We start from the raw sequence: 24,750 nt of genomic DNA, 5'->3' as shown, positions 1-24,750 counted from the left end.
CCAGCTTTTTTTTCCCCTCTTTTCCCAGCCCCTTCTGAGTTTTCCTCCCATCCCCGCGCGCATTTCGCGGTATCTCCTGCCATCTACTGATGCTTGCGAGGAGGTAACTGGTGCTTTTCGCAAAGTGTGGGGCGAGAATACACCCCTGGCTGTTCAAAAAGGGAGGCGAGACGGGACGGGGGGAGGCACCGGAGTGCCGTCCGCGGTGCCGGCCCGCCCCCGGCGGTCCCAGGCTGCCCGGGGCGGGCCGGGGCCGGGCTCTGCCCGAAACCTCCCCGGGGGAGGGGGAAGGCGCAGCCCTTAATAGCGGCGCCGGCGGCCGCCGTCCCGTCCCGGCGCAGCCATGGGGGAGGCGGCGGGAGGCAGCGCGGTGCCCCCGCTCCCGCCGTCGGAGGCGGTCGGGGGGCAGGTGAACGCCCTGACCGTCCTGGCCCTGCTGGAGAAACTCGTCTCGATGCTGGAAGCGGTGGAAGGTCAACAGCGGCAGATGGAGCAGAGGCAGCGGGGTTTGGAAGGGGCGGTGCGGGGCATTCAGGGAGACCTGGGGAAACTGTGCCGCAGCCACGGGGCGACGGGGGAAGCGGTGGAGAAGCTGCTGGAGAAGTCGCGGAAGGTGTGCGCGCACACCCGCGCCGTGCGGGAGCGCCTGGACCGGCAGTGCGACCAAGTGCGGCGCCTGGAGCAGCACCACGCCCAGCTGCTCCGCCGGGACCGCTTCAAGGTGCTCATCTTCCAGGTGAGAGGCTCCGCGGCCACCCCTGCTTCCCGCAGCGCCGAGCTCAGGCTCCCGGCCCCGCCCAGCTTGCTCCCGAACTTGAGGGAAAAGCGTATCTCTGCTAACTCCTAGCAGACCTGGGGAAAGAGGTGACTGTTTACTATCTCTTAGCGAACTTGAAACACAGAGCTGTCTTTTTGCTAACTTTGCAAACTTGGGAGAAAACCCCTCTTTTCATCTTAGCAAACTTTTGTAAAAAGCCATCTTTCATACTTAGTAAATTCAGGGAGAAACGCCCACTTTTACTCTTGGCAAACATGGGGAGAGCATGTTTTGCTAACTCTTAGGAAACCTGGGGAAAAAGCTGTCTTCTTTGCTCTTGCAAACTTGAGGAAAAAGCCTTTTTTTTTTTTTTTGCTAACTTTTAGCAAACTTTGGGAAAGACTCCTCTTTAACTCTTGGCAATCTTGGATAAAGAGTTGTCTTTTGCTAGCTCATAGTGAATATGATGAAAGAGACCTTGTTTTGCTAACTCTCAGCATACCTGGAAAAACAGCCACCATTTATTCTCAGCAAGTGAGGCGAAAGAGCCATCTTTTACTAACTCTTGGCATACTTGGGGAAGAGTTGTTTTGCTATGTGGTTTGAGGGGGCTTTAAGTAAACTTGAAGGGCCCTTATTCTTTTTGCAAACTCTTGGCAAACTTGAGGAAAGAGCCTGTTTTGCTAACTTGGAGTAGAAACGCCACTAAAAACTGCCATTGCATCTGCCCTCAGAAGCAGAAGAGGGGCAGCGCTGCAGCTCCCTGTCACCTCACGCCGTGCTTCACTCTGCAGGCTGATCTGGCCCGGTCAGGGATGAGCTAAAGATTCAGCTTAAAAACTCAGCTTCCTGCGAGTCCATCCAGTGATAGCAGCAGTTTGCATATTTTCCCCTTTTTAAGCAATGGTCTGGATAGAACACGCTGTGAGCTTTAACTAAACACAGGACATGACTTTCGCATCTTTTAAAAAATAAAGACAGACCTCCACAAATCACTGAGGGAGGGAAGGAGAGCGAACGTGCGGCTGGAGTGGTCACAGCTCAGGCACATCAGCAGCGCCTCATACTAAACATCTGGGCGTTATATCTGTCAGTCACTAACTCTCTGCTCCTTGGGTTGCTGGGTTTTTTTCCTATTTAACCCATCCGAAAACAACAGAGTAGCACTTAATTTTTAGAAGCTGGCAGGCCTGATTAGTGCACAGGCAATTCCCCCATAAAGGAAGCCCCCACCTCTCTGCTTATTGTTCTCCCAAATTACAGTCCAGGCTTGTCAGGCCAGAAGAGGAGGAGCCTGCAGCATGTTTCCACCCCAGAAGGAATGTGGAAATTATTCCAGAGACTGGGTAAATTAAAAGACACATGTTCTCTGCAGTTCTGCAACTAATTTAAGATCCATTACTGTATGTCAAAACACTGCCATCTCCCAGGCCCCGCTCGCTAATGACTGGCTCCCGCCTCCAGGTTCAGAGACCTTGAACACTTCCCGCGGGGTGGTGCATCACCGAGGGCTGGGGGAAGGCAATTTTGTAACATTTCTGGTACCTCTGAGTGTGAGAATTAAGGCCTCGCTGTTGCAACAAGAGTCTTCCTCCAGGTGACAATGCATAAAGACAAGCAGAGCTCTGTGAGTGTGGGGCAGATGACATTACCTCGGGTAGGGCTCTCCAGTGGCAGCAATTTGTAGGCACTGGGTGAAAGTAACAGTAAAACTCATGCAGAAGGGTGTGAGAGGTAAAGCAGTGTCCCGACAGGGGAGGGCTGGATTTTCTCGTTTCTTGATACTAAATAGTATTCCAAAGATAAGGCCTATTTAAACCTCTGAATCTTGCATTAATGCTGGGTCCTAAAGTGCACAAAACCAAAACAAGCAACACAGGCCTGTGTCTGAGTACAAAAGTTGAACAAAATCCACTTCTTCTCCACTGCCCATCACTGGGCCGGTGCCTTTGGACAGCAGGTCTGTTCTTCATTGCTTTTACAGGGATTTAGGTAACGCTGTTCCCATCTCTCACTGGAAAAGATGTTGCCACAGTATGGGAAAATGAACTTAACCAATCCCAGCCAATGCATATAAGGAACACAAGTTTTAAAAAAGAAACACTGCAGTCAAATTCAGTTAAAAAAATAATAAATCAGCTGTCAACTGGGAATTGCTCCTGGAAGTGGCCTGCTGCTAAATGGCAGCGTGGCCGTCTGGAAAACCAGGGTGGTCGGCAGAGCTCCCTGCGGCATGGGAGGATGGCTGGGGTAGGCAGCGCCCAGGGCTTTCTCCTGTGGAGGCTGGGAGGAGCTGGGATTTCCACTGGGAAGTGGCTGCACCCAGAGGGGTGGTGGGTGCTTGCCAGGCTGTGCCCATATGCCTGCTGCTGACCTGGACAGGTGCCTTACCTGCACGCCCACCTCCTTGGAATCTCCCTGCAGGATCTCCTTTCAAGCTGGAGGAGGGATAACCTGCTAGTCAGCGGGGCCTCTCCCTTGGTAGGATAATTGTACAGAGGAAAAAGCAGAAGGCTGGCTGGGTTTCTATCCTGCCCTGCACAGGAATCCATGGAAAAACAATTGCAGGAAGGAGAGGTCACAGCAATGAAGCGATATCGACGCCAGATCTCTGTAAAAAAACAACAGGGAAATCTGGATGTATGAGGCTTCTCTTCAGCTGGGGGATTCTTCTTTTCCGCTGAAAAAAAACTACCCCAAACTTCACACAGCATGTTTCTCATTAGGACCAGCTTCTCCAGCTTAGGAAGACAGCTCAATATGAAAATAAAAATACACATTTGTGATTCAGTTCTGCATTCACCATATACCCTAAACTCCCTCATACTTAGTGGGAGCACTGAGCATGGCCAAAACACACGACCGAGCTCCAGCTCTGCATTTTATGAAACTGTGCTGCCATGCTCCAGCATCAGCTTTCCCTCAGCACACACACTGAGAATGAACTGTGTTTAGGAAAGTTCAGCTATTTACATATTTTCCATTAAAATGCTCTTAGTTTTCTCTCCCTAGACTGTCTGCATATATTTCTTTAATTGGTGACATATTTTAAGGGAACTCCATTCCAAGCATTTGAGGATGAAAAAATTATTACAAATGACACAGCAATTTAGCAAAACACTGAAGTGACTGTTTTAAAAATCCTTGTTAAGCTTTGGCATTGTTCCCCTCTATTTTGTTCTTGCCACATGACCAGCTTTTTGGTTCTGGTTTGGTGGGGGGTTTGTTTGCCTTTTTAGCTGCAAAAGCAAAATGCAAGATAAAAAAAGCTCATGTTTAATTTTTCAATTAAATGTCATGTTTACTGGTTAAATGTCATGCAAATGGGACAGATAAAATAAGTCAAAATTGCAGCTTGGGGTCAAGCACACTAATATTCAAGTCCCTTTCAGATGCTGCTGTTGGGAAATCCTTCATGTAAAATGAAGCAAGAAGAGGGCACAGGAAATTAGCCATTTGATTGTATCTTGTTGTTTGGGTCATTGCAATAATCTTTTGAAAAAGCAACTTCAAACTCAAAAATGAACAAGTGAGGGAAAGAAGAATTACAAACCAGTAATGCTATTATCTAACTACTGTATTTCCCGCTGGAGCGTTGCAGGGAGAATACTCTGCTATGGATTAATGACAAAATTCCCTCGCATGGCTTGACCCAGCTGTGCTGTGGGAGGTCAGGGGGATGGTGCAGGCAACGCCCCAGCCTGCACAGGACGTGCAGTGGGTGGGCGGCAATTTCCTCCTCCCTGCGGTGAGATCCAGGTCTGAAGAGCATGTATTTGTCCAAAGGTGGAGCTCTAGCTGGTTTTAGAAGGATTTGTCATGTTTTGACCTATTTTGTGAAGGAAAACAAGTTTTAGACTAGTAATCATTTAGGCACATAACAGCATCTACAAAGTACAGAGGAGCCTGGACTGCAAAATGCCGTCTCTCGTTCTTGAAGGTCATGGCCTCCTACAGCAAATCTAACAAAAGTCCAAACCAAAGCACAGTGATTTCCCTCATGCACCATCAGAGATTCACCACTCCTTGAGTAAATTAACTACCTGTTCACTCAGGTCATCCAGTTTTGTAAGTACACTGTTATGGATCTTATTCCCTTCTGGTAAAAGATAAGGATGAGATGACCTACAGAAACTTCCCGAGAATGGCTGATCAAAGCCACAGGGAAGGCACTGATTTTAACTATGCAAGTATTACCAGTATTAGCAAGAGCTCTTTTACACAGAGAACTTCCACTATTCTATTTATCTCCTACATGGAAAAACAAAATTCAGGAGCTAGCTACCTACAGTCAAGCCCATCTGAACAAAAAAATGCAAGTGCCGTTTTTGAACTCAGATGTGGAAAATACAAAGATGTATTGCTTTCTTAGAATTTTAGATTAGATCAGGAAGAAAAGATCAAAGTTCTACCTTTTTTTTGCATGGAAAATAGTTATGCAGTTTGTAACAGCTGGCATTTTTCAGTGTATTGTTCTAGTCTTCCTAAATGAAATCTCAGACTGCTTGAAAAATGTATCAAAACAAAATACAGCTGTCATATAAACTTGTTAGACCAAAAAGTTATCAATAGCCCACTTACATGTTATCAGTAACCGTGTTTGACATAGAAGTGTTTGTTCCACCACAGAGCATTCCTGCTATACCACCCTTGTATTTTCAAAGCATTTTACTTAATTTTTCATTTGCATTTTAATAGTTCCTGTGATCCTAAGGTCTTTTAGAAACATGACATAGGAAAGCATGTCATTCCCATTTTACAGGAAGACAAATAGATGCCCAGAGGCTGATATTTTTCAGGGCCATGCAGAAAGCTCAGAGAGGTGATTACTTGAATGCCAGTACTGCCTGATAGTCAAAGACCACTTAGGATCTGCTTTTAATTAAATAATTATCTCATTATTATGCAGTATATTTTAATTTGTTCTTTTTTCTTTATAAATACGGGTAGTTTGACAGTCTCTCTTCTACTCAGAAATTTGATAAAAACTGAAATCAGATCTATGTCCATATTCTTCTAGAGATTGCATGCATTACTTCAGTTTAAGGTGAATAACTGTAGATAAAGCTAAACTGACCTCGAGAAAGGCTGCACAGGCCCATCTCTGGCTCAGACTGCACTGGGATCAAATCATATGACACCACTTTCCTAGATAAAATACTTTAAAAGCTACAACCCATCTTTACGCATTAAAATCAGAGTTTTCTATACCATTCAGACACTTAACACCTGAATGTTCAGATATCTAAAACTGTGTGTGATTACCTAGGTTTGGAAAGAATGCTCTGGATATGAAAATTATGCTTTATACTGAGTTTTCCTGCTCTGGGGAATAATTCAACGCTGCACCCTCTCATGTAATCCACATTTCATTAACTGCAGTGGAGAGAAAATATAAATATTTGTCCAGCAGTTACAGCTGGTTTCACTTAAAGCTGGTGCAGGTTTCCTTTGTTTTGTTATCTTGGTCACTGTTGCTGATAGTTGGAACAACATTATAGGTGTCAGGAGAAGAGTGTGGGCTTTATTAGATGTTCCACTGCAGGCAAGGGGCATGTAAAGCTTTGTCCATGTCAGTGTATCCAACTGAGGCCGCTGTCTCAGAAAGGTATGCAGAAACCATAGAAGTAAAGCACATACAAACTGTCAAACAGCTCTCCATTTCTTTTATACTTTTCATTATTATATCCTTGAGGGATATTAATCAACATACTTGAATCACTGTATGTATGACTATATACTGTGTATCTGCAGTATAAAATAATCCTGCCCATCTACATTGCATATTCTTTAGTTCCAGAAGGGCTACAAAGTAGTCAGTACTACTTTGTTTTTAACAGAATTACAGAATCAATCAGGCTGGAAAAGACCTCTGAGATCCAGTCCAACACCACCATGTCAACAAGACCATGGCACTGAGTGCCATGTCCAGTCTTTCCTTAAACATCTCCAGGGACAGTGACACCATCACCTCCCTGGGCAGCCCATTCCAATGTCTAATCACCTTTTCTGTGAAGAAATTCTTCTTAATGTACAACCTAAACCTCCCTGCTGCAGGCTGAAGCCGTGTCCTCTTGTCCTGTCATTGGTTGCCTGGGAGAAGAAACCAACCTCCACCTGGCTACAACCTCCTGTCAGGTAGTTGTAGAGATCTATAAGATCCCCCCTGAGCCTTTTCTTTAGGCTAAACAACAACCACGGAAAACATCCTTATACAGCCTTGACAGCAAATTTAACCGAGGGCACTATTCTCTGCAGTGATCACAACTGTATGCTCAGTCCTGAAATAATGAGAATGAACTTGGAAGTGTATATGGCCTTTCTTCCCCTTAACTGTACACTCAGGCCCACTAGGGACAGATCTGAGACTATTACAACCATTTCACTCAGCACTTACTGCTTTTTGTATCTAAAGATAAATATGGAGGGGGGCAGGAGGGGGGGGAGAAAATCCTTCCAACCCATGTGGCTAAGTGAAATGGCATGTACACTGTCTGAAGGTGATAAAAACGGTAATGAATAGAGACTATGCTGATCTAAGGCTTGACAGTGCTGAAAGGAAAAGGGAGTGTGCGAGGAGCCTCATTTTCTTTGCATGGGCAGATGCCTGCAAAACCTACCACAGAACAGTGTGTTCATTGTGCTGCTTCAGAACTGCTTGGGGTTGCAGAGCTTCTGCGCTCAGTAGTTGCAGACACCCCTCGTTACGAGTTACAGCTTCTGCCCTTCTTTAGCCTGTTTTGTTTTCAGAAACCTTTTTTTCCATGTCTTTTTCTTCGTTTTGTTTATAAAAAGCGGTACTTTTCCTGTTAGCTAGGAGTGACTACTCGTGTTTTCTGTGTGGTATAATGTCTATTTCTGTATACTGTAATTTTTTATTCTTATGTTTCAAAGAGTTGTCCTATTGAGATTTTAATATTTACAAACCAAATTTACTAGCTTCTTTTTCTGTAAATAGCTTTAAAATAGGATATACTCTAAACATCATGGACTGCGTGGTGTCTCAGTATCAACAATCAACATACATTTTTCCAGAAATACAGCAAAAGTGCTAGTTGCATTTGCCATCTGAGATACCTCCCAGATGCAACCAACATCTCTTCAAAGATATTCTTAATCTTTGGCTGGAGAAACTGAAAGCTCTGTGGGGTTATGTGACTTCTGTAGGTCTACACAGGGGTCTGCAGTACAACCTCGTTAGCCACCATACTTTATACCTTCTCCCCAGGGACAGGTGTACAACTTTACAGCTAAACTCTTACTGAAGAGTATCTAATTTAAATGACAAAGAATGGGATTTCCATCCTGCATACATTCTAAGTCACTTTGAAAGAGAATTCTCACAGCTCATTAGTCTTAAACTTTACCATATAATGATTCAGTGGCCTTTGAGTGGCTTGCTACTGGTTAAATATACTGAAATAACAAGAAATGTTCAGCTTTCTTCATCTCATCATTGGGGGGGAGGAAGTAATTGTTCAGGGTTGTGCTTTGGTTATTAAATTTGGGTCCCGAGAACTATAAAACTCAAATATTGTCAATTATTTTCAGGAGGAAAATGAGATCCCTGCCAGTGTTTTTGCAAAAGAGCCTGTTCCCAGCATTACAGAAGGGAAAGAGGAGCCTGTGGATGAGAACAAAACACTGGAAGAAACCTTGCACACAGTGGAATTGGGTTCAGATGATGAAATGTTTCATGAGGAAGATGATGTGGATGACAGTGCAGAGGAGAAAACAGAAGAATCAAGAGCTGAGAAACTTAAAAGGTCCAGCCTCAAGAAGGTAGACAGCCTCAAGAAAGCATTTTCCCGCCAAAACATCGAGAAGAAGATGAACAAGATCAGCACAAAGATTGTGTCACCGGAACGGAGAGAAAAGATCAAGAAAACACTTACTGTACATCATCAGAAGTCCTCTTCTTCAAAGAGTTCGGGTTTCAAAGTATCTCCCCTCGCATTCAGCACGAAGAAAGGCCGTGAAGGAGAAAGCCCTGCGGAAGCCGAGGACAGACCATCGGAAACTGCAAGCAATGACCAAGCTGAGAATGAGGATGAAATGTCCTTCGCTGACATGCACTCGGATATGACACCCACCACCTCGCTGACCGAGGAGGGCAAAGCAGTGGTCGATTCTCTAGAGCAGGAAGCCAGAATGGAAGGGAAAGCCATGATGAACAACAACATCGAGCTGTCCATTGTTGAAGATGATGATGAAGAGTATGGGATGCCTCTAGAAGTTTCTAGCCAGAAACTGTATGATGAAAGAAACAACCCATTTAGCGGGGAAATGGAACAATCTGATGAAGAAAAGGCCCAAGCAGCTGTCCTGCAGGTAGACCATACAGCGTAATCATCCTGAGCCCTCCTTCATCTTCCAGATACGCACGGTTTTATTGAGGCTAATAACTAGTTTCAGCTACACAGGCAGCAGCAGCAATTAAACCTCTTCCATCCTTTTCTCTGCAGTGATAATTTATTGCATCGTGTTGGAATGCAGAGTAAACAAAGTCAATGTTGCTCTGCTTTAGGCTGAGTCACCGGTTTTTATGAATTTAGAGACGCTGCCAACTGGTGTAAGAGACCAGCGGGAAGAGAGTATGTCTAGTAGAAGCGAGCTGGTCAGCTGGCTTTCTTAGAGTTAAGGTCAGAGGAATGCATGGAGAGTAGTCAAAACCTAAACATTTCTGTTCTCTTTTCTTCTCTTAGTATTTCAGAGCACTGTGAGTAGTTTTGTATGTAAACGTAGAAATACCAGTGAGAACATTTGATTTCCGTTTCCTTGCCATGCTCCATGAACACTAAAAGCCTCAGTAACTGTGCACACATCTGTAGTTTGTTTGGGACTTTGCTCCACAGCACTGTAGGACTAAAAGAGCAGAGTGCTTAGAGGGCAAAGCTAAAAAATTGGTTTCTAGTGGGGGAAAGATTTTTGCCAGTAGTCTCTCTCTACTCAATTGGAAGAAATTACTGTGTTTAGGTGGAAACAAAAGGATATTTTTCAATATGGAAATATATTAATGGCAAGCATGAATGTGTGATCAGTTGCTGTACCTCTAAGGTACAGAAAAAAAATAGGAGTTTGGTAGAAACATGAAGATAGTCTGAAGAAAGTATGAAATGCTATGAAATGCGAAAAAGCAAAAATAAACCCCCACAATATTAAATCTATGCTCCCAGCTTAAAGTATATATACTCGGATAACACTAGTTAATTCTTAGTCTTTTTAGCAATATACTATCAAACTTGGCACCTGCACAACTTTGTATCTCAGAGTATTTTGAAAATAGCATAATTTATCTTTTTACAAATTATTTCATATATAGAGCTATATCTACACAGAAGAGTTAGATAATTACAGGGATGTAAGGACAATCATTTCAAAAAGGTGAAATACCCTTTCAGGCATGTCTAAAGGGAGCAATGTCTTATGGATTGAACTTCATGGCAGGGATGAGTTTACGTAAGTATGAGTCTGCAGAGCCACAGGATTTGATTCTCTGCTAATAACTTTCATCAAAGTCACCTACCTACTCTCAAAATTACTAGTCTGTAATTTTTCAAGAGTAATTGAAAATGAGAGGTTGCAAGGTAGTTCGTTCACTATGAATGTTCATTCCTGTCACTTAACAAAGGTAAGGGGGAAGGGAGGAAAGGGAAGCACAATACCCACAAGTTACCTTACATCCTTGGTTGTTTATGCAGTGGGTTATTTTTATTTTTTTATATATATAAAAATTCTACTGATACTTAACATTGCACTAAAAGGTTGCTTCCTTCAACTTGTATTTAGAATCACGAATTACAGGGGAAATGAAAGCTACAGCAGAAATACCATTAGGAAATAATTTACAGGTATTACTCCAGAGGGGTAATATCTGTAACCAGTAAATCACACTGGAAGTTAGTCAGTAAGAGCTTAGTGTAGGCGAGTTCTATTAAGAGTTAAGCTCTTAAGTCTATGGTATCATATAGGAGATACTGTTTCTAAGAAAAATCATGGTATAACTCGTGCAGCTATGTTTTTATTTTGTATTAACTACAATGGATTTCAATAATTTTTACTTGTAACTAACTACAAATATGACAAATAAAAGCATAATATAAAACACAGCCATGTCAGTGTTTGGGAGCAGGAGTCTGAGAAGCTGGCAAAGATGAAATTTAAAGGTCAAGCATTTATTACTTCAGTTCATGTCCCCATTGTACCTATACCATTTTCTTTCTCATTCTGTGCTGTTATTTAGCAATGCAAACACCAGTGCTTTACTTTCCAGATACTTATCAGATTTCTAGCCCATCTAAATGTAGTCAGGCACTTTCCAAAATCTCCTAGCTCCATCTGCATTTTTTAATGGACTGCAGCATACTCCTAATACTTTAAATAGTCCTAAAAGCATATTTATATTGAAGTCTATATTCTGTTTATGCACACAGATAAACTCATGTCTTCTAGAGTGCCACATAGTCTTTAGCAGGATTAATTTTACTGACAGACCAAAGAAATCACGTTTAACCTTTATGTAGCAGCTGTCAACCTCCCGCAGCCACCAAGCGCTAACCAGGAACTCCAGCATCATGTTTACATTTCGCTTTCAGATATGCCCCGTTTGTTTGTCCTGCTAAGCTTTAATTCAAACAATACCCCTGGCCATGCTTTATCCACTTTCAGAGATGCTGAAATGAATCCCATGCACAGTGTTCTAAGAGCATTACAATGCTATCCAGTAAAACCATTGGAAATGCAGATACTGAGCATCTGTGAGAATTAACTCAAATATCCACTTCAGAATACAGTACACACACCACCATCAGTTGCAGGACTAAAATTAAACATTTTCTCCATCACAATTGTACATTTACAAGGACAGGTGGGTCTGTAATCCTAACAAACAAAAGAAGGTATGCTTTGCAAGAGAGAAAAATGTTAACTCATGAATGTCTGCTTTTCTGCTATCTTATAAACCAGAGGATGAAGCAAGCTCAGGATTCCCAGATGTCCCCTTGCCTTCCATTCTCGAGACCTGACTGAAAACATCAGTCTGCTAAACTTACTATTTCAGGGAGACAGAACGTGGGACCAGCAGCACTGTATTCTTTCAAGTATCTCAAGTATGTGCCTGGATCTTGTCATGGTGGCAGATGTCAAGCATATGCACGGGTATTTCATGATTGTGCTGACAGGTTTGTCTACATAATTATTTTTTTAAAAACCTGCTTGTTAATGCTTCCTGGCACAATAACAGTGAGCTCCACTTGTACCATTATTCCTTGGAAGACATGACTTGTTAGCTGTTGCACAGATTCGGAGTTTCACCTCCACTGAAATCGGCGGGAGCTTTGCACAAAGAAAAAGGGTGTGATAAAGCCCTTATGGTATAAATATTTAAACTAGCAGCACTCAGCAGCTGCTGATACTTCCATTTTCAATGACAGAAAACTAGCTGACATTTCTATGCCCTTTTAGGGGAAAGAGCAAAGAGCATCCCATTGACCCCCACATGCTAATGCACGAGCCAGCTCCTCTGTGAAAAGGCACAGATACAGGTTTTCTGGACCATTTCACTGTCAAATAAGAGAATGCAGGTCTGAATGAAGCATGTTCTGTCTCCAACAGACAGAAGAAAGGGAAGAGGAAAAGGATCAGAAGGCAAAATGTACCTGATAGCCTTTACACCGATGCAATGAAAACCCTTTGTTGTTGTAGGCTGTAAAGCCAAACAGCTACACAACTGATGACTGATAGCCACACTCTTGAAAAAGAGGTAAGCTCAGAAGAATTAGTGAAGTAATGGCAATTTGTTAGAGGGCAAACTATTCACAAGGGGCCAACCCAACCCTGAAAATCAACGAAAAGCCTTCAACTAGCTCAAAGGACCCTCTGAGCTGTACAGTGGTTTTGGGCCACATGTACAACTCCTGTGACCATCAGTAAGAGCTGTGTGCATAGATGCAGGACATGAGATCTGTGTATCTCCCCAGTCCAATCTGTTTAGCTCATCAACAGAACAAAAAAGTTTTACTGCCATCAGCACAGCAGATGCAGCAGTGTGGCAGAAAGGCAGGCTTTGCAGGGTGCATTGTGAGCAAAATTTCAAGCTAAGTTTGGACTGCAAGGTCTTTGCTGTCAGCAACTGCGTATGATGGAACAAGTGCAGCTCCAGCTCCTGAAAACAAAGTCAGGTATGCAGGTGGAAAAGTTTTACTGTGACCCTCTAAGACACATGCTCACTCTGCGTGTCAAGAGGAAGGTGTTGAGTAGTCTTATTGCAGGCAAAGAAAAAGATTCACCCATAGCAAAGCAAATCAAGCACGCAGCTGTTTGGCCCCGGTCCTGGTCAGGGTTTTGCCCAGGCAACTAAACAACGGGCAGGAAACAACTGCCAGAGCAGCCCGGAGGGTGCTGACTCAGCACGTAAGTATCCACCGTGCTCTGACTCACAGCCCTCGCTTTCCCAAATAAACGGAAAAAGGCTGATAGCCACTTTCCACCATTCTAAACGGCCCCTTGCCACGGCTTTGTTTCAGGATCTGCATTTGAACCAGCATCCACCCCAGGCTGAGTCTAACTGCATGCATAAAGAAGTTTTAATCAGCATGCTTGCAGCTGTCGGTTGGTGGCTGATCTTTCCTGCCCTCCTTTTGATCAAAAAGTCTTTTTTCCCTTCCTCTCACTCCACCAAGTCATTTGTGTGAGTCTGAAGTACACACTAATTCAAATAAGGAACTGTCTCTAACTGCATGTTGAGAACTGATAATCAATGTCATCTTTAATTTTTCTTACATGGTTATCCCCTTTAATGGAGTGTGCTGCAGTAACTGAGAATAAATCTGCTTTGGGTTAAGCTAGAGATTGTTATTTATTTTTCTTTCAGATCAGAGATTAATATTGCTGTATGACCATTGGCACTAACCTCTTTTTCCATAGCAACACTAAAGAGAGCATAAACTATGAGTCATAATTCCTTTCTGGAGGACTTTTTTGTAATTATGATCATTCCACAGTTCCTAAAATATGTTAGCTGATATATAGCTCTGGTATAACAGCTTTGATTTTCCTTCATTTGAACACCAAGGCAGAAAGAAGAGACCCACTATTTCTCTTTCTCTGGCTGAGCTAAACACTACACAAAGTATCAAACACCCATTATTCATTATAACCATGTGGCTCCTAAAAACTCCACAGCAGTGTTTTCCTCATAAAGGTGGAACAGGTTTACTCGCTTTCAATAACCCTAAATAAGACTGACCTTCTAAAAGAAAACTTGTGTCCTTCCCAACATGCTTAGTAAATTGGGATCTGACAGCTGGAATTGATCCAAACTGGAAACTGTATAATACTGGGTGGCAGAAAGGTTGCACACTAGCATTGCTGGTCTGCCAATGAACAGCTTTAACCTCTCCAACATTTCCTCACCCACTGAACACAAGGGACTGTCCAAATTCAGTAATAGTAGTGATACTCTTTACTCCCTTCAGTGAAAATCTGGCCTTGGAACAACTTGTCCCTGCAGATCCTTGGAATATCTCAGCAGATGATCACACCAGATCATCACAAGAGATTGCATGATTTTGTGTGTGTGTGGCTGTGTCCTACATTTCTCTTACAATCTACTGAGTACTGGTGCGAAGTCCCCAGAAAACCTGTAGTGCCTGTTGCAGGAGAATTAGCAAACCCAAGGACACACACATTCAGTCAACAGTCATAATCCAAAACAGAGAGAGAGAACAAGCAAGCATCTCTTACTGCTCTGCAACGTGATCCCCAACAGCTAAACCAAGCCCAGCCTGCACCAACAGAAAGGATACGTGGTTCACTCTCGCCTTGCCAGTATGAAACTGCACATGCAGGCTCAGGCTTGTGCAGGCACACAATGAAAGAGCAGAACATCAACTAACACAGTGTCAGTCGTGCTGCAGACTTGTCTACTCTTCCCTAAAGGTTTGCAGAAAAAAACCCTGAACCTTCAAATTCCTGAATGCAGGGAGCAGAAGGTCATTGTAACCCTCGTGCCATCAACTTCAGCGAGGAGACTCTGGCTTTGTCTTCTTTACTCCCTCCCATTAGGCCTAGGCTGTGTAGAAGTGCGGGTGACGTGAACTGTGACAGATACTGAAAATGTGCGAGACAGTGTTAAGAACAAATAGTACACAAGGGATGTCTACACTGCACACCTCATACACATATTCATTTACATCAAGTACCAGACACAGCCTAACTGCAGAAACACAACACCATTCAAGCAAATTTATCTTATTTCTCAGCTACTTAGCTCCTGATGTCCTACACTATTCATTTAAAGGGAGTTTCAGCATCTTTTCAGTACGCTGCCAACTACAGTTATATATGCCCTTATATTACTTGTTCCTTCTGACATGCCTGTAGGCAAACGAGCCCCATGAGGGTGACAACATGAGCTGCATTAACCAGCCGCCCGGTCCCTGAATCATTACAACTCAACACAGTGCTGTGAGAGACATGGAAAAAGGGGCAGCGAGAACATCTGACTAGTGCTAAACAAATAATGAACACACAGAAATTGTCTGCATCTGCAGAGTCAATTGTCACTTCCACACGATCACAGTGAAAGCTGTATGCACTGTGTGACTTCTTCTAAATAACCTTCATTTCCCTTCAAGGTTTACCCTTCTACTGTTGATAAAGGCTGGAGACAGAAAGTCAGAGATCAGGTTACGACTGAAAACATTAAGAGGTGACATGTCATGTAAGACCTGTGTAAATAGGTCCTAGGTAAATTTGAAAAGAAGGGGGTTTGTGTTGGCATGTTCAGGCATAAGCTCTTTAGAGGAATGCCTGTGTCCTCTGCATGCCACTGCACACCTCTCCAAAGGGAAGGCAAGCTGCAGGACACGGAAGTATGCATTTCTGGGTTAGGCTGAGCAGCATGGAGATCTCAATTAAAACAAGATCACGTTATGCAGTAGCTGTTAAACACTATGTATGACATAGATATGTAATATATATGACATCCAGTTTCAAATAAGGTGAGAACTTGGAAATGTTTTAATGGATTTTGGAGTGGCTGTAAATTCTTTTGCTAAAAAGCATAGGATCCTACAAATCTAACCCTAAAAAACAATCCAACAGGGTTTTTTTTAAAATCAGTTCCCATTACTTCTTAATGATACAATAGTTGACATCCAGCTAGGAGTGGAGGGAGACATTAAGACAAGAAGTGTGTGGGAGGAGGAAAAAATAGGAAAATGTGGATAAGAAATGGAACAGTGGGATGTGCATAAGAGAAGGAACATGTGAGGGAAGGAGTGAATAGGAAGGGTGGGGAACTGGAGAAAGGAGCTGAAAGGCTACTGAGAAACACTGGCAGAGTGCCCCGAAGAAAGGCTTTAAAAGAAAGGATGAGACAGAACCAAGAGGCACCAAAAAAACTGGGAAAAAAGTTAAAACAAGAGTCAATAAGGTCTACAGCTCAAAAGGATGGAAATGACAGTAGGGAATCAGAAGTTATTGTGCAACAGCTGCCATGTAAGAGACAAAGTGACCAAAGAGTCAGTGAGCAATGAGCACAATATTTATCTTCTCTCTACCTGCCAAAACATATTGCAGAGGCAGGGCCCAGGATTTACAGCTAGAAGTGACTTTTACTGTGGAATGTTGTCAATGCTTTTTGTTTTCCTTACATTTTTTGTTTGTTTTGTATGAGAAAAGTTATTCAGGAATAGGCAAAAGCAACATCTTACACATATCAAAATAGCTCAGCCTGAGCCTGCAGAAGCCCATGCTGGGAACAGAACCTCCCCAGGTCTGCAGCACAAGCTCACAGATCACCACACATCTGCCACATCTACCTGCTTCCAACCAGGCTTGAGGGAGACAGGTCGGGGGGAGTCCAGTGGGGGGCGGGAAGAGGAGAGATACGGCTAACAGCAGGATGGGGTCTCCCCCTGTGCAGACATTTAGCTAATTCCCCACTGACCAGAGACCTCCTGCAGTCGAGGAGCAGGCAGGATCTGCTAGAAGAACTGAGGAACACATCTCCAACAGCTGGATTTCACTGACAGATCACTGAATCCTAACAGAGGATGTAACAGAGCCAGTTACAGCTTCGCTGTAAGAGAGCCAGTGGGATTTCTTTGCTACTCCAAACAGGTTTTTGGGAAAGCAAAACCAGCTCTCCTCCTCCACCAGGCCTCACCCCCTTGCTTTGCCAAGAAGTCTGCTATATTAGGATATGAGGCAGCCATGCTGGCTGGGCCATTTCTCCTTCATGCTTGGCCTCCCGTGGGAGTTGCTCCATTCTCACGTATCTGCTGAGAAACAGCTTGTTCTTTCTGGCTTTCCTCAGTTTCTTTATTTAGTGGTGCCTTTCTGCCACTTCACACAGTGGAAGCCAGGTTCTGCTCTGACTCCAGAACAGACTTGCCCAAGTCCCCTTCTCACCATACATTCCTCAAAAGAGAAGCAGCTTTCCCCTGTTCCACTCCTAACATCTCCTAGGTTGTTTCTTGATGTTTTCTTGTACTTTTCCAGAAACTCTCCAATTTTCTATATAACTCTGATAAAATGAAAGGTTCTGCTATGAATTCTTGTTAATGGCTTCCAGGATGCAGATTAATAGATACTGGGTTTTTCATACCTACCGTACTTGGATCATTTTCTATGCAGAAGAGACAAAATGCTGATGAGCTTTGGAGACAACAGAAGGAAAAACCTGGATTAGGGTTCTAATCTTCAAAAGGAAAAATGTCTCCTCACCTATTTGTTTGCTGCTGTCAAATTTCAGTGCCTGAAAAGAAAGTCTCCTTCTACAGAAGAGAGGAAGATGTATCGAGAGATACAAATGAGAGTGGAAACTCAAGAGCTACCTGGCTTGCCACACAACTCTACAGTGTACAACTCTACATACACCTATGTATGTACATGCTACACGTGTACCTCTATATGCAGCACCTGCATATCCGTCCTTACTATTTAGTACAAGGATTATTGTGCTAAAAAATATTTGGCATCCAAATCTCATTAATTTTGAAGAAATCTGCACACCTATAATTCGTTCTATAAAGTAATAGAGACAAAGTTCCTGAGAAGTTTTCCTCCTGATATTTCTTAAAGTGCCTATGCTATCACAATATTCAGCACCCAGCCTGAAAACTAAACAATTTCAAACAGTCCCCTTTTGCATGATGTGACAGTAGTCAAAATCTATGCCAGCAGTGAGAGACTAACAAAATCAGTGTTTATAGAAAATCAGGGACAAGAGAACTTGAATTGGTGCTTCTTGATCATACACGACCTACTCAATCTGCAGCTCTAATAGGAGTAATTTCATATTACTGAGAGTGTTTCACTTTATAACGATTTCACAAAATCACTTTGCAAGTCTTTCACGCAGAGTTTTGCGCAATATTTTTCAGGCAGAGGCAACGTTCACACTGAGACAGACACAAGCTCTCTGTGCCTGTGCTTCAAGCCAACTGGAAGACATGTTAAATGTCAGATGTTGCCCCAAGCTAATATGCCACGTCTCTTACTAGCTCAAACGGGGCACTGCACTAACTGCATCCATATGGTGCCTGGTCAGCTCAAAATGCAGACAGGGTGAGATCATCTCTGCCTGTACAATACTCCTGGGCAACACAGACAGAGAATTTTGCCTGCATGAACAGTGCAGTTGCAGGGGGTATTAATCCACTGTTGTTCCACTAATGCCTAATCTACCTCAAGTAATAGAGTAAAATACGTCTTTAGACTATAATTTAAAATAAAATAAAAAATGTGGTAAATGTTTTACCTGTAATAAGTACTGAAGCCAGAGACAAAAATATCAACTCAGAACTCAGCTGATTTGCTTGTTATAGCACAAAGCACGGCAAAAATCCCTCTCTGATATCATCCTACAGGAGTAACCTGAAAGATTATTTTGGTTCTATAAATCCAAATCATTACACTACAATACAGCACTTGGTGTCTGCTCTCACTTTCTTTGTACAAGGCTCAATATGAGAGTAAAGAAGAGATCAGCTAAACTCTGCAGGGGTTTTCTTCTTGTCTAAATCCTCTGGGAAAAGTAGCATGAAATATTGCCTGTGGACTCAGCAGCAAGGCATGTGCCTGCCCCTCCATGACACAGGGCCCCATCCACTGGGGCCCTGGGCAAAGCTCACAGTCACATTTATCACCAGCAGCAGTTGTCCTGCCATGGCTCTGCCACCCAGATGACAACAGGGACTTGAGGTGGAAAAAGCGGAAAGATGCTTTTCTGACATTCCTGAGATCCACAGAATTCAAGAAACTTACACAGAATAATAATTTTATGTAGGTAATGATGAGACTTCAGCCTACTGCGGTATCCCGTGATGGAGACATTTTATTCTTTAAGATTATATATTATTCAGTGAGTTCTGCCATCTTTCTCCACATACTATTTTCACTCAATAGTGCAGCTGGCCAAATACTGCAAAAAAAGCATTAGCTGAAAAAGTTATTTGTCAGGAAATAAGGTTTCCTCTTCTCCACCTAATGCATTCCAGCAAGTTCCAGCTACATTGCTTCCTCCCAGCATTTAACTTGACAAAGCATGTGGTGAGCCTGGCAAGAACCTGAAAACCTCAAATGTTCATGATTATCAGCATTAACAGTTGCTATTGTTCTTATCTCAATAGTTAAAGCTTGCCCTTAGTACGAAATGCTTTTTTCCTCACTACTAGAAATTTCTTTTTGCACAATAATCCTCTTTTCATAGCATCATGATATTTTCAGATTTTCACATTCAGCTTTGAATGCTACATGAATACTGCCTGGTAAAAGAAAAACATACTACATTTAGTGTGTGTGTCTCTCTCTCACACAGTTTCATTCTTAACTGGATTTAACACAGTGATCATTTGTTGTTGTTCCTTTCCCCGGTTGCATCACTGTGGCTGCTGCCTTCTTAGTTTTTTGCTTTTATTTCCATCCATATTTCACTACTAGTACTACCATGATTTGCATCATCAGATTGTTTTTCACAGGCTTCTACTAACCTATGTTAAACTTTGCAGCCACCCAACTACAGTTATTTTTTTTTTAGGGGTTGGTGATGGGGGAAGGTGGTGTTCTGACACCCACCAGCAATGGCATCCTGGAATCCTTTACCTTTGATTTATTTACATTTATCCTGACCAGATAGTAAGTCTTTATGTTGCTGCTTGTCTTCAAATCTGACTGAGTTGGTATGTAACATAGTCAGAAATGCCATTTTCAGAAACAAAATCATCAGTGGTTAAACTGAGCGAGAGGCAATTGTGGGGAGATTAATTCTATTTATGTATATGTGGATGCAGTTTGGAATGAATGTGCTGAAACCGAGGTTGCTGTGTAAGCTCTGTCTGTGCTGTGTAGAGGAGAAGACAACTGTGGACCAGACACACTTGCACAGCCAGACTGGGATTGCAGAATTCTTCTTTGTAGGAATACAGAAGCCCTGTTTGAACTTCTCCAAAAGACAGTCTCTTTAGTACCATCAAGACTAAACGCTTGACCTGAAAAGCCAGTTGAAGGATTAAAATCAACTCCAGAATGCTTTGCATTTGATTAAAACCAAGATCTCCCTCTTTGCTATAACCTCCCCAAATACTTAAACTATGTAAACTAGCTTTTAAGAGAACTTTCTCTGAACACAGATTGAATACGCATCTGCAAAGCATTTCTTTGGATTCAAGGTAAAGTACCCAGATAGTGTTCTGAGGACCATGGTATACAACACCTTAATTCTCACTCAAACAGTTCCTGTTTATCTTCAGAGAGGACTAACTCAAATATTAGCTTTTGGATTTGACAAGGGTCACATTACACAAACACTGATGCCTGTATCATAAAAAAGCTGGCTCTCAGCCAGATAAGTGGAGCTCTGCCTACAAGTTAAGTATTACTATATTCAGGTTGTGCTTGCAGTGGTATTTTCTTCTACTGCCTGCATTTTTTTCAGTAGTGCTTAAGCATATCTAATAGAGTAGCTTACAGGGAGATTTCAATCACCCCCAGCACATGACAAATGAGACATTTCTTATGCCAGCTCAGCTGCACACAGTACTCCCCTCCCTCCTGAGAACTCCAGTAAGAACTGCGGGTCTGAGACACTGCTTTGTTGCTCCATTATCAGTCAGTCATGAAAGACACAACACTTTAATTGTTTTCTATCCGTGAGATAATGAATTACTTCTCTCTCTAAAAGAAGAGGCAGCAAAAGAAGGAACATGAATACTCATTTCCTTTTCCAGTCAACAATTGTCAAAAAATATGACAATTGGAAAAATCAATGCAAAATTTGGTAATAGCTTGACACTTTCAATATTGCAAAACCTCTCACCTAATAATCTCAACTAATCAGCCTTATTACAGCTGATTGGTTCCTTGAAATTAATGGTGCTTCCTGTGGACTACACTGCTTCTCAGCATGAATTAGACAAGCAAAAAATCCCAGTGCATTACAAAGAAATTTTGAAGTAGATCTACAGTAACTCCCAAGGAGTTTCTTCTGATAAAAAAAAAATAAAAAAGCAAAACCAAACTCAGCCAACAAAATAAAACAGAAAAAGAAGGGTAAGAAAAGGTCACACTTAACAGAAAACAATGAAAGTTTCCACAGTCATTTACCAACTTCCTCACTTTGCATCATGCAAATGTTTAAACACACTCTCTACTAGATCTTCCAAAAGATAGCAAATAGTTCCCTCCTTGAAGAGGACTTCCATATCTCAAACCTGTGTTTTACTTCAGTATTTTCTGAAACCACAAGTACAGCCTAAAAATGCCAGAATTTGTCACTGAAATGTACCACCTGAATGCAGAAAAACTTTTGTATCTTGGCTTACAAACTCCTCTTCCAGGACTCAGCTTTCTGCCGCTCACATCCTGAAGTAAAATGCTGAAAGGAGTTACATTGCTCAGGTTGGCCATAAATAGCAACAGCTCTGACATTCATTCAGGAGCTAATGTATTTTTCCATAAACCTTGAGAAAAATACCAAACTTCAACCAGTCCCCGGGGAAACATCCCCTTTCATCCCAATCCTGCTCATAATCAATTCCCTTCACACAGGGGCTCTGAACCGTGACTGTGGTTCTCAGATACTACCACAATAAAGAGTAAATAGTGGAAACAACAACAGGTTTCCCTCGAGAGGATTGCATCCAGGCACTTGCCTCACAGCGATAAGAGAGCATCCAAACAATCAGAGGCACGGACGGCGTTGCTCTCAGAACAGTTCCTGTGTTCCCGAGTCTCATGAGAGGTAAAGGAGATTTCCCTCTCTAGGGCCACTGCTAGGCACTCACACTTTCCTGAGCCCTGGCTCACCTCCCAGCCTGCCCTGCTCCTCATTGAAATGGCTCATTGCTGAGGACAGTCAGCTCACAGGGAAAAGTAGCCCCATTTCAGAAAAACTAGCGCTAGCTTAGAGCCTGAAGTAATGAGAAAGAAAGGATGAGTACCGTCTTTTCCCCAGGCAGGCAAGTATCCATTAGAAAGCTATTTCCAAAGGTTTAGGATAGACTGTGATACCTGCCAGGTGATATAAAGCCCCAAGCATCCTCAGCAGATCTTGTTCCACAAGCAGGTAAATAAGCTTCCCACAGCTGAAGCAGCACAACACCCAGCTTTTGACTCCCATCTAGTAGAATCACCCAGGAAGCAAGATGTATATTGCTTAAAGGTACAGAAGGTCTGTTCCCACAGGACAGTTTCATTTCCTGCTTTGGGGAAAGTAAATAGGTTGATTATGTCTGCTACAGGCTCATAAATCCACATCAGCTGCTGCCTTAGGGACAGCCATTGCTCCTCTGGGTGATTTTCTTCCCCACTTAGAGAAGATGAACAGCTGGTTACGTATATCACAGCTCTAGCAACACACTTACCCGTAGCCTTATGCCACTGAAGGAGCAGGTTTCTGTCATTGACACCACAGGAAAGCAGGAGACAAAGCAGAAGCAACTTATTTTCTTTTGCACCAGTTTTTTCAGGTCAGAAGACAAAATGGTAGCGAGCATTGGTAGTTGGCTTCCCAAATGGAGCCAGAAGCAAACCAAAGAAGACAAATTTTAAGCCTGCTTATGTGATTGTAACTTGTAAAATAATTGTAATTTGCACACACAGTAAAATAAATTTATATACTAAAGAACAGCATGAGCCTAGTTAAGACAGATTCTGCACTGAAGACAGAGGGCTGGTGCAGAGACTGCGCATCACAGTGTATGAGCTTCCCATGCAGTGACACAAGGCTCTAGTGGCAGGGCCATGACACACAGCCAGCACTGCTGCTCAGGATGAACAGCACCAATGGTGCTGTGAACTTTAGATTCCCCATGGCACAGCACGCCCTGTAACCCGCCCCAATTCAGGGGCAGCCTGTGTACCACCTTCAGGCGAGCAGCAGCAACCTGGGCACTGCGGTAAGTCACTGGCTGTGTTCAGTCATCTGAATTCCACACTGTCCAGTGCAGCTTCTGACCCCAGGGTTTTGTCTCCAGGGTCAGCCTGAGCTTTAGGGAATCCAGTGTCAGCCCTTACAATACAGACATACAGGCACAAAGATTAATCATCATGAGCAGATTTAGTAAAAACAGGTCATCACAAAGCTCCGGGAACTACACAGCTCTGAATTTTTCTCCAACAACGCACACAGCTCCACAGATACAAGACAGATACATCAGCTCATATCCATTGAAGACTGAGCACAAAATGAATTAGGGTAACACTGGCATTTAATAACTTGGTGCTTATAAGAATTTTTTTAGACACAGTTTTGGATGCATATGGCAAGTTTGCAAGGAACATAAAGTTCCTTTATACTGTGGCAGAAGTATTATCACACAAGTTCTCAACACTCTGTTTTTCTTTTCATAGCTGGACGTGTCAAACAGACCACAGCCAGCAGATAAGAAATGCCTACAAAATCAAAGTGCAGATTAGAGAGGCAGCGACAGCAGCTGAGAGAACCATCTACTGCAGCTATGAGACAGATCAAGGGAGCTGAGAAAAGCTAAGTGCAGTTTCAAACTTTGCATGACATTCAATCTACTACATAAATATATAGGGCATTACAAGGCTATGAAAACACTGATTTTTCTTTCCTGGTTGTTAGCCATGGACTCTGTGACATCAGCTGTGGTCAGTGTTGCCACTCATGATGCTGAAAGGCGTGAACACAGAGCAAAAATAATTCCCTCAGCTTAGAGGGGAGTGTTCATATATCCATGTTTGTGAAAATGTATGCATCTGTTTTCAGCAAACTGTCACAGCAATATTAAAACATAGAACTATTAATATCATAGTGCTCTGTGATTCAAAGACATGCCTGAAAGATATAAATCTTTCCCTCCAAAATACACATTCCCTGGAACTAAAACAGGTACAACCACAGCAGAGTTTGCATATCCAGGAACAAATTTATGTCACGCAGATTCAATGTAAGGAATGCAATAAACAATGCATGGACAAGGCCTGCAGTATTTTCCAGTGCTTTAGAGTTACGAGTCAGCTCTCAGCAGGGGTACTGGCCAAACACTTTGTGTAAATGAAGTTATGCAATATGGAAGTGGTTCCTAGTGGAGACCCAAAAAAGGCCAGGAGATCAGGAATTTCCCTACCTCACTCAACATATGGTTCTGATCAGGCAGCCTTTGCCCACATTGGTGAGCACCTGAAGCGGCAACATCTCCATGGGATGAAGATCAGCATTTATGGGTACTCTGTGGGCTTCAGGCAAGCAAAAATGCTACATCTATGGAAAAACCAAAGACAAGCATCTGCTGTCTGCAAGCACATGGGCAGAAAGCATTACCAGCTAGGGGAACTTAATTCCCTTTAATAATGTAGTGCTTGTTAAGCCAATTGATTTGTGTTTGCAAGTGTAGAAAATTAGCTTATTAGGCACCAGGTAGTTTGGTTTAATTTTCCTCAATTTCCAGGTGGGAATTCCAACCAGCATTTAACAAGCAATCCCACTCAGTTTGAGCTGGGTCCATGCAGCTGGATGCCAG

At 42.8% G+C, this 24,750-nt stretch overlaps 1 protein-coding gene across 1 annotated transcript; it reads left to right on the top strand.

Annotated features, from left to right (window-relative positions):
- Positions 1 to 315: 315 nt before the first annotated feature.
- On the top strand, positions 316 to 10,862 carry CAVIN2 (caveolae associated protein 2). The gene is made up of 2 exons (XM_027678140.1): positions 316 to 736; positions 8,309 to 10,862. Exons 1-2 carry the CDS (start codon positions 344 to 346, stop codon positions 9,104 to 9,106), a joined length of 1,191 nt encoding a protein of 396 aa, XP_027533941.1. The 5' UTR covers positions 316 to 343; the 3' UTR covers positions 9,107 to 10,862.
- Positions 10,863 to 24,750: the final 13,888 nt, after the last annotated feature.

This window comes from Neopelma chrysocephalum, unplaced genomic scaffold (assembly GCF_003984885.1).
Source record: "Neopelma chrysocephalum unplaced genomic scaffold, ASM398488v2 Primary Assembly neopelma1_44, whole genome shotgun sequence".
NCBI lineage: Eukaryota > Metazoa > Chordata > Aves > Passeriformes > Pipridae > Neopelma > Neopelma chrysocephalum.
This window is presented reverse-complemented; position numbering and strand designations above follow the sequence as displayed.

Bases quoted from the DNA above. Each gene is read 5' to 3' on its own strand.
- CAVIN2 (XM_027678140.1), top strand. From the start codon at position 344: ATGGGGGAGGCGGCGGGAGGCAGCGCGGTGCCCCCGCTCCCGCCGTCG. The intron at 737-8,308 runs GTGAGAGGCTCC...AATTATTTTCAG, and splicing joins TCAAGGTGCTCATCTTCCAG to GAGGAAAATGAGATCCCTGC.